Below are 10,857 nucleotides of genomic sequence, written 5' to 3' on the forward strand. Positions count from 1 at the left end.
CATCTATGGATTCATTTTGATTCCCACGATTACTATTATGTAAGGAAGAGTTTTTTTGTGTGTGTGCTTTTTCAGGCTAATAAGGTCATTTGAAATGAAGAAATCTCAATTTTCAGAAACTTTCAATTATTTCTTTCTCTCTAAACAATAATGTCCTTCTCTTCGGTCTTGTTTTAGAGAAACCTCCCTCCCTTTTCTTTTGGATACTTCCTCTCTTCCCTGTTTCATCAGCTTTGGGGAGGGATATCTGCTACCGGGCTGATGATCAAGTTTCTGAGGTAATGATGGACTAGTCATTACGGGTAGGATGAAAAGAGTCTGCCTTGCGGATCATGAGGTCAGGAGATCAAGACCAGCCTGGCCAACATGGTGAAACCCCATCTCTACTAAAAACACAAAAATTAGCTGGGAGTGGTGGTGCATGCCTGTAATCCCAGCTACTCAGGAGGCTGAGGCAGGAGAATTGCTTGAACCAGGGAGTTGTAGGTTGCAGTGAGCTGGGATCGTGCCACTGCACACCAGCCTGGTGACACAGGAAGACTCCATCTCAAAAAAATAAATAAATAAATAAATAAATAAAAGAGCCTGCCTTGTCTTCCTGTGGATTTTCTTCAATTGGGATCTGGGTAGAAAATGTTGTGTAACTCTCTGTGATGGATCCACACCTTCTAGATCTTTAGGGTTGGACAGGAAGCAAAGATCATATTTCTCAACTTGCATCAGAGGATAGTGGCCAGGAGAGAAATGCCAGAAGAATCCAGACTCCAACACACTGTGGGAGGGGGAAAAGCTCATTTCCTTTGATCTTCACAATAAATGTAAAGCCCCAGGCAGGCAGAACAAGTATTTTCCCATTACATAGATGAGAAAATCAAGGGTGAGGGAGGTTAGAGCATTTATCAGAGGTACAGCAAGTAATGGTGAAGACGGGATTTGAGATCAGGTGACTTCAAATCTAGTCCTCTTTAGGACCAAAATGTCCAGAATTATTAAAAAATTCAAAATGAAGACAGCAGGTTGGACAAATCTTCCTGCAAAACAGCAGCACGAGGCATCTATGTCTGTATACTTACCTGTGCACATCCTTCCACTCCAAGTTCAGGGAGGACATATTTGGCACAGCAGCATCAATAGTGTCTACTTGTTAAATTCACTCAATGATCTGTTATGTACTTTTTGGAACCCACTACACGCCCGGCACTATTTCAGATAATAAGAATATAATGGCAAACAAAATAGACAAAGTCCTCATCCTAACGGGGAATACACTCCCAATGGAGAACGTAGAAAATAGTGACAAGTGCCACTGGCAGAAATGAAGCAAGCTAAAATTAGAGAATAATGAAGGTAAAATTTAACAGAAATTGGCCAGGGGTGGTGGCTCATGCCATAATCCCAGCACTTTGGGAGGCCCAGGTGGGCAGACTGCTTGGGCTCAGGAGTTTGAGAGCAGCCTGGGCAACATGGTGATACTCTGTCTCTACTAAAAATACAAAAACTAGCCAGGCATGGTGGTGTGCACCAGTAATCCCAACTACTCGGGAGGCTGAGGCAGGAGAATCGCTTGAACCCAGAAGGTGGAGGTTGCAGTGAGCTGAGATTGTGCCACTGCACTCCAGCCTGGGTGACAGAGCAAGACTCATCTCAAACAAACAACAACAGCAAAAAGAACTTAACAGAAATTTTTAAATATTCAGGATGACCTGACTTGTTGGAGTCCTGAAGGAAGTGAGGTGATGGGGTGCAGGAACATCTCAGAGAGGAGGGATCCAGGCTAACCAGGTGCTTGTGCTCTGGGTGCCCATAGGGCCAGTGCAGTTGGCAGAGTGGGTGAGAAGGAGAGTAGGGTGGAGAGATGGGGGAGAGAAGTTTCGATGGAAAGGATGTGTCTCCCACAAATGACCTGTCACCAGCCTAGACTCTCACCCTCCTGGGGCTGGCGAAGTTTGGCTGTGCTCCTCTGTTATCGCTTGGACCACTGAAGAAATAAATTATTTAATTCTATTTAGTTGAAAGTAAGTTTCACAAATATGCAATAGCTAACAAAGGCAGGCATTCAAAGGCTAGTACTTCTTTAACACAAATTCTAGGTCTCTAACCTCTAACTGGTGCTTAGCCAAGAGAATTCACACATCACAGCACCACCTTATATCTACAAGGTATATGCAGGCATTGGAACAATTTTCATATCCATTCATTGTCCCATGTGATTCCTCTGCATATCCCAGGAGAGAGGTGGGTACTCTCATGCCCTGTATATGGATAGATAAATTGAGGGTGAGGTTATGAAACCCAGTGACAGAACTGGGATGAGGACCTTGGTTTGCTGACTCTTGATTCAGGGATCTTCTACAATAGCTCATAAGAACTCTAATTGAAAAGATTTCTCATGGTTAAAGGAGGATAACCCTTTACAGATACACATGAAATCCACACTCATGTACTGAGCAGAGTCAGAGGGAATTTTTTTTTTTTTGAGACAAAGTCTCACTCTGTCGCCCAGGCTGGAGTGCAATGGCACAATCTCCACTCACTGCAACCTCCACCTCCCAGTTTCAAGTGATTCTCCTGCCTCAGCTTCCCGAGGAGCTGGGATTACAGGTGTGTGCCATCATGTACAGCTACTTTTTGCATTTTTAGTAGAGACGGGGTTTCACCATGTTGGCCAGGCTGTTCTCGAACTCCTGACCTCAGGCAATCCGCACGCCTCAGCCTCCCAAAGTGCTGGGATTACAGGCATGAGCCACCGTGCCTGGCCAGAGGGAATTTAACATAGGGAATAACTAGTCCCATAGATATTAGAGGACTGAAGACGTAAAAAGGGGATATCCTGGCAACACACAGATAGCTGCAGGGAACAGTTCTCACGCCTAGGACTAGAGAAGAAGGGGAAGCGGCTGGGGTTGATAGAACTTAGAGGTTTAGGGAAGAGGCCTCAAAGAGCTGAGCCTCAGACCTCAAGAAGGGACCGTTGCCCAGATGGGGCCAGGACCTCTGAGCTTAGAGGAAGGACACACTAGAGGGAACCTGGAAGGCTGGAGGAGAGGTGTCTTGATGCTTCCTATTTGCTGGTTGTCCCTGTTTGTGTCATCCCAGCAGTGGTGCTTCACCCTGGCAGTGGCAACTGGTTTCATTTTTTTTTTTTTTTCCACTCCCAGAACAAGGCTCATCATGCCTCCTACTGGCAGAACCTAACAGGCAGCCGCAGGGGAAGAAGGAGACTTCCAGCATCTCAGCAGGAACCTGGAAGCTGAGCGTAGGAGGGAGGTTTGGAGCTGAGACAATACCTCATAACCAGCACACCACCTGACTGCAGGAATTGCCAGAAATATAAGTGCCATTGTTTCTAGAGTATCCTGATGTGTGACTTTTCCCCGTCTGGAATTCTACAGCATCTGATGGTTTGTTGGCATTTTGTTTGGTTTCTGTTTTGTTTGCGTACATTTCATTCATTCAAGTCATATTCTTCTTCTACTTTTTTTTTTTTTTTTGAGATGTAGTCTGGCTCTGTCGCCCAGGCTGGAGTACGGGTAGTGTGATCTCAGCTCACTGCAATCTCCACCTCCTGGGTTCAAGCAATTCTCGTGCCTCGGCCTCCTGAATAGCTGGGATTACAGGAACCCGCCATCACATATCACAACCTGGCTAATTTCTGTGTTTTTAGTAGAGACAGGGGTTCACCATGTTGGCCAGGCTGGTCTAGAACTCCCCACCTCAGGTGATCCACCCGCCTCAGCCTCCCAAAGTGCTGGGATTACAGGCGTGAGCCACTGCGCATGGCCCATATTCTTTCAATAAAGGTTAATTTCCTAGTTTATACCAGTGTTGATTTCACCATATGTTTGTCATCACCGGGTGCTCCTTTCTTTTGATGCTAAAAATACTCTGGTACCAGTTTTGGGTCTCTAGCAAAGCAGAAACTGCTACTTCATGGTTCCTTTCCACCTGTCTACCTGTATTTCTTCTTTTTTTCTCTATTTCTTCTTTTTTTTTTTTTTTGCTACAGGGTCAAAAAAGGCTGGAGTGCAGTGGCACGATCACAGCTCATTGCAGCCTTGACCTCTTAGGCTCAAGTGATCCTCCCACCTCAGCCTTCTGAGTAGCTGGGACTATAGGCATGCACCACTACCCCTGGCTAATTTTTAAATTTTTTGTAGTAGGGCCTCATTATGTTGCCTAGGCGGTCTGGAACTCCTGCGCTCAAGTGTTTAGCCTCCCAAAGTGCTGAGATTATAGGCATGAGCCATGGTGTTCAGCCTTGTATTTCAATCAATCTAAGATACCATTAATTATAAAATGAACCATTATTTTATATACCACTGAGAAAAAAAAAATACTTCCAATTAAACTATGACACTTTTCTAATCATTTACTTTTTAAAAAGCTACTAAAAGAAATTTTAGATTTAGACATATTTACAGCAGCTATCATGTTTATTTACTTAGAAAAATATAAGCCAAACAGGTCGGGGTAGTGGCTCACGCCTGTAATCCCAGCACTTTGGGAGGCCAACGTGGGTGGATCACCTGAGGTCAGGAGTTCGAGACCAGCCTGATCAACATGGTGAAACCCCATCTCTACTAAAAATACAAAAATCAGCTGGGCGTGGTGGTGCCTGCCTGTAATCCCAGCTACTCAGGAGGCTGAGGCAGGAGAATCGCTTGAACCCAGGAGGGGGAGAGGTTGCAGTGAGCCGAGATGGCGCCACTATACACCAGCCTGGGTAACAGAGCGAGGCTTCATCTCAAAAAAAAGAAAGAAAGAAAGAAAGAAAAATATTAGCAAAATAAATTGATTCAGGGATTCCTAAAACTTCTTTACATCCTCATCCTTTTGAATAACACTTTAACTCAGTCAACAATATCCATACTTTTCTATGCAACTTTGTCCTTTGTGCCATCAAACATGTTGGTGATACAGCAGTAAAACAAAAAAACCAAAAAACAAAAATTCAGCAGAGCACAGTGGCTCATGCCTGTAGTCCCAGCAGTTTGGGAGGCCGAGGCAGGCCGATCACTTGAGCTCAGGAGTTTGAGAACAGCCTGGCCAATGTGGTAAAACCTTGTTTCTACTAAAAATACAAAAATGAGCCGGGTGTGGTGGCAGGAGCCTGTAATCCCAACTACTTGGGAGGCTGAGGAAGGAGAATCTCTTGAACCTGGGAGGCAGAAGCTGCAGTGAGCCAAGAATGCGCCACTGCACTAGTCTGGGCAACAGAGTGAGACCCTGTCTCAAAACAAACAAACAAACAAACAAACAAACAAACCATAAAAGAAACTAAAAGTCATTAGTCTGGCCCCTTAAGCAGACTCTGAAATTATGCAGAGCCTTCCTGTTTTTAAAAGGCTCTCGAACTTTCCCTTACTTGCTCTCCACTCAATTCAGGGGTTAAAATAATGTCCTACTAGTGTTTTCTCTACTAGTTCTACTGGGGTTTTCTCTGAGGTCGCTGATGCCCCTTCTTTTTAAGTGCATTTTTATTTTTCGAACACCCACCTGTGACACTGAAATGATGCCCCTTCTGCATGGTTTGATGTCGGCACAGGTGTAAGCAATGAGAACTATGCCACACCTGCCTCTTTGCCAACCGTTAACCACAGACAGGAAGACACTGATTTCAGAGATGAGAACAAACAGGTGTCTTAGAAACATGGTACTCTCCACTTATCCTCCAGAATCATTCTCTGGGTCCACACATGCCTTCTAGAGCTATGTCAGCCTCCTTGAGGGGAAAAAGTCACTCTGCTTTTTTCTTCTCTCGTTAAAAACAACAAAAACTAGACTTCCAAAGCATTAAACATATAGGGAGCTTAGAAACGCTGTCCAAGATGAGCTGACCAAAGCAGAAGCAAGGCTGTGACTTCAGTATTTCCCCCAATTAGCCACTGCAAAGCCACCTCCCAGCACTTGGTCCAACCTTAACCAATAGCCACTGTTTCCTTTGCTTTCTGGACAGTTTCCTGGGTAGGCTGACGCCAGTCTGGCTCTATGTACAAAGTTAGAAAATAAAAGTAGTTTGTTGCAACAAGGGCTAAGATTTTAAGATACAGCATAAGAAATACTGAGTTCCAGTCCAGACTCTGTTCACTTCAAAGCTAGGGCAGGCCAGGAACAGTGGCTCACACCTGTAATCCCAGCTCTTTGAAAGGCTGAGGCAAGTGTATTAACAGAGTTCAGAAGTTCTAGACCAGCCTGGCCAACATGGTGAAACCGTGTTTCCACTAAAAACACAAAAAAATTAGCCAGGAGTGATGGTGCATGCCTGCAGTCCCAGCTACTTGGGAAGCTGAGGTGAGAGGATCGCTTGAACCCAGAAGGCAGATGTTGCAGTGAGCTGAGATTGTGCTACTGCATTCCAGCCTGGCTGACAGAGTGAAATTCTGTTTCAAAAAAAAAAAAAAAAAAAAGCTAGGGCAAATTGTACCACTTCTCGGTTTCTTTTTTAATTAATTAATTAATTATTATTATTTTTTTTGAGGCGGAGTCTTGCTCTGTCACCAGGCTGGAGTACAGTGGTGGGATCTCGGCTCATTGCAAGCTCTGCCTCCTGGGCTCACGCCATTCTCCTGCCTCAGCCTCCCAAGTAGCTGGGACTACAGGCGTCCGCCATCACACCCAGCTAACTTTTTTTTTTTTTGTATTTTTACTAGAGACAGGGTTTCACAGTGTTAGTCAGGATGGTCTCGATCTCCTGACCTTGTGATCCGCCCTCCTCAGCCTCCCAAAGTGCTGGGATTATAGGCGTGAGCCACCACGCCCAGCCTACTTTTTATTTTTTTGAAATGTGGGGTCTTGCTATGTTGCCCACACTGGCCTTGAACTCCAGGGCTTAAGCAATCCTCCTGCCTTGGCCTTGCAAAGTGCTAGGATTACAGGTGTGAGCTATCATATCTAGCTGCAAATATTTTTATCTCATTTACTTGATCATTTAGAAATGTATCTCCAGGTCTTGAGATAACATTTGCATTGAAAATTCTCAATTTCTCAGTTTTAGGCATTCTCTATTGAGTTCCCACAAGGAAAGATGATTTAGCTTCTTCTCTCCCCCAACTCCTCCCACCATCCCCTATCACATTCTCAATACCTTTCTCATTACCCCCAACAGAGTTAAAATCTCTTTTTAGTCAACATTCAGTGTTCATATAATTAAGACTATGTAAATCCTATTCACAACTCTCATAAGTTTTCAGTTCTCAGTTTTCCTTACTTTTCATTTCCCTGCAGTTAATAATGATTTGCTTAGTTTTCTATGTACTTACCTAATTTCATCAAAGAGCTGCTATTCCAATTCCTCACAATCTGATGTTTAAAGGCATACGATTTAGTCAAAACCTTGTTCACAGAAATATTGTCCCTAGGCCAGGCACGGTGGCTGACACCTGTGATGCCAGCACTTTGGGAGACCAAGGCGGGTGGATCACCTGAGGTCAGGAGTTCGAGACTAACCTGGCCAACATGGTGAAACCCCTTCTCTACTAAAAATCCAAAAATTAGCCTGTAATCCCAGCTACTCGGGAGGCTAAGGCACGAGAATTGCTTGAACCCAGGAGGTGGAGGTTGCAGTGAGCAGAGATTGCAGCACTGCACTCCAGCCTGGACAACAGAGCAAGACTCCGTCTCAAAAAAAAAAAAGAAGAAAAAGAAAGAAAGAAAAAAAGAAATGTTGTCCCCAATAGTGAAAAAGTCAAAACAAACCTCAAAAAGAATATGGCTGATTAATAAGTATTGATACATATACAAAACTGGGCCTTCAATTTTGGTCATTATATCTACCTGTAACTCTATATTATTTTAGAATGAGCATGCACTTTTGTAATCAGAACATAAGAACATTCGTAAAGTAACAGGAGAAAAGTAACCTGAATCATATTAGGTTGTTGCAAAAGTAATTCCGGTTTTTTTGCCACTACTTTTAATGGCAAAAGCCGCAATTATTTTTGCGCCAACCTATTACTATTCTTTTTTTTTTTTGCAGTTATTTATATGACCAATTGGATTTTAAAAATTTATTTCTATTTATTATTATTATTTTTTTGAGACAGAGTCTCGCTCTGTCGCCCAGGCTGGAGTGCACTTGCGCGATCTCGGCTCACTGCAAGCTCCGCCTCCCGGGTTCACGCCATTCTCCCGCCTCAGCTTCCTGAGTAACTGGGACTACAGGTGCCCGCCACCGCGCCTGGTAATTTTTTGTATTTTTAGTAGAGACGGGGTTTCACCGTGTTAGCCAGGATGGTTTCGATCTCCTGACCTCGTGATCCGCCCGCCTCGGCCTCCCGAAGTGCTGGGATTACAGGCGTGAGCCACCGCGCCCGGCCCAATCGGATTTTTAAAAACAATTTTATTTAGTTGCTGGGAACAAGTCTGATTTTCTTTTCTCCTCAGCTATACAAGGTTGGCTTGTAGGGCAATCATCTTAGAGATGTCTGAAGAGATTCAACTTTGAAAGAAGGAAAACCGTAAGTGTCATACTTCTAAAGGAAAACGTTTTCAGAAAATGAGTGAAAAGGAGTGACTATAAAGGAAGCATTCGCTTATCTCAAAGCAAATACTAAATTACAGATTCCTCTCAGCACTCTACTGATGAAAAATTTAAAAATAAATAAATAAACTACAGACAGTAACATGCTTCAATTTCATCCCGACAGCTTCAGGATGACGCAGTCTCCAATGGGACAAACCCAGGGAGGCGTGACTCGGCCATAGCGCGTTCTGGGAAGGCCGCTTAACCAATCAGCGCCTTGGTTTCCAGGGGTCAGGGCTCCATAAAAATGCCGCCCTTTCCGCTCCTACAGTGGTGTGATGCAGAAACGCCGCGACAGAATGGGGTTACCTACATTAACAGCGCGCTGCCTTCAAGGCTCCTAAATGGACTTTCACAAACACCCTCCATCAGGCCAGGCCCGCGGGTGTGACGGGGGCAGACGCAGGCTGCCTCCACACCTCTGGACTCTGTATCAGGGCGCATATGCTGACAGCGTGGCTAACTTTCTGGGGGCCGGGGACGTCTGGGAGAAGCAGAATGAAACAGAAAATCGATTCCCTAGGTCCCAGGAGATGAAACGCCACCTTTGCGGGTTCGCGAGTCCTTAGGATCCAAGCTGGGTTCCCCAGGGCCGGGGCCGCTCGCCCCACATCCTCATTCCCGTCCCCGTCCCCACCCCACCGCCCGCTTTGCCCCAGGCCCAGGCGGGAACCACGCACCGAAACGAGCGGGACGCGCAGGCGATCCCCCTGCAGCCGGTTGAAAGCGGGGAACGTGCTCCAAGCGAGGAACCCGCCGCTCTCGGGTCCCAGCAGGGCCACGAGCAGCACCTGGTGTTGGAAGCGCACGGTCGGCTGCTCCTCGTAGCTGCTCCTCTTCAGCCAAAACCCTGAATTAAAGAAGGTGGGGAGGCCGTCAGGGAGGCCGGCCCCGGCCGAGCGCGCCCGGGGAGTCGCGTGACACAGCGGCTGGGGCAGGCTCACCGTGGCTCCGGAAGGCCACCAGCAACGGCGGGATGTACGTGAGCGCAGCGGCCAGCAGCAGGAACAGCGCGGCTTTGGAGCAGAGTCCCGCGCGGTAGCTGCGCTCGACCGGGTGAGAGAAGAGATCGTAGAGCGCCATGAGCACCGCGCGCCGGCACGCCGCGAGCCGGAGGACCAAGTTTGGCTTCTCCTGGTTGCCATCGCCTCGGTCTCCACGGCAACCGACGGCTCCCGGAAAGGAGCCAATAGCAAGGCCAGACCGAAAGGAGCCAGCGGCGAGGGCGGGGTTAGCGGGCGTGGCGCCGCCGGGGACTGCCGGCCTAGCTTTTCAAGCTGTGTCCCTTTGCGTAAAGGCTGGGCGGCGATAGAACGTTTCCGTGGACCAAAGTCGTGGCTGTTGTCTGTGTTAACATTTGTGTAAAATAAGATGCCCATAAAAGTTGACTTGAACACTGAGGAGGAAAAATTAAATATTTAAATTTGAACTGACATGGACACAAACAATGGTCACCAAGTTCCGAAACAGGTTGTGGGAGCCCCTTGAGGCGTTCATCCAGCGCTGTTTCGCAGAAATCTCTATTTCGTTCTATTCCTATACGTTAGTTATTGAAAAACAACAATCACAAAAACAAGTTGACCTTTTTGTGTTCCTTGAGCCCAGCCACGAAGGGCCCTCGTGACTGGGCCTCATGTCAGACAACATGTTACAAAAAGAGCTAGGATCCCAGACCACCCAAAGCTTCATGACACCTCTTCTCATCTGGGCACTGACTGAAGAGTGGCCGGCTCTGGAGCTCAGGCTCTTGCTTCCCAGTCTGGAGGTGAATCCTCCATAGTCTGATGAGTGTAAATATATATATGTCTTTTTCCTTCTCCTCTTCCCATTGCAATTTGCTTATATCAATCTGCTTATTATATTAATTTGCTTATTATAATATCTGCATTGCCATTTACGTGGGATAAAGCTTGCTTACCCTTAAAGGTATTGTGTGTGTGCCTTTTCTTCTCCCCTCGCGCTCCTGCACACAACAAACACCTGCTTTTGTGTCATCTGTTAATCCCCAGTGTAGTTCCTACTGAAATCCACTCAGTCACAAGCCTGGCCGCGGTCCTGGACCTGGTCCTGGGCTAAGACCAAAGCCAGGTGTCTTTGCTCCCAGATTTTCTCTTGCTTCCACTATGCTCCAATGCAAGACAAGACACGGAAACACAAATCCCCTGGCTCTTGGAGGGATAGAGTGGAATATTACAAAGCTCTGATGCACTTTGTTAACCCTGTGTTGGGTACAAGCTCAGCGGCGAGTTTTATAGGAAGCTGTGGTCCTCCCCAGAGATCACTGGCATATTGCTTAATTGAATGCTTACACCCCCCACCGCCCCCAACCATATTTC

General features: G+C 46.3%; 1 protein-coding gene across 10 annotated transcripts in view; it reads right to left on the minus strand.

The window, feature by feature from the left end:
- Nucleotides 1-9,840, minus strand: part of TMEM231 (transmembrane protein 231) — a 20,163-nt gene extending 10,323 nt beyond the window's left edge. For 6 of the 10 annotated variants that reach the window (XM_077983911.1, XM_015126638.3, XM_077983910.1 and 3 more), the window contains exon 1: nucleotides 9,202-9,840. In XM_077983911.1, the coding sequence (XP_077840037.1) occupies nucleotides 9,202-9,666 (465 nt within the window). In that variant the 5' untranslated portion in view covers nucleotides 9,667-9,840. 10 annotated transcript variants of the gene reach the window in all.
- Nucleotides 9,841-10,857: the final 1,017 nt, after the last annotated feature.

Source organism: Macaca mulatta, chromosome 20 (assembly GCF_049350105.2).
Source record: "Macaca mulatta isolate MMU2019108-1 chromosome 20, T2T-MMU8v2.0, whole genome shotgun sequence".
Taxonomy (NCBI): Eukaryota; Metazoa; Chordata; class Mammalia; order Primates; family Cercopithecidae; genus Macaca; species Macaca mulatta.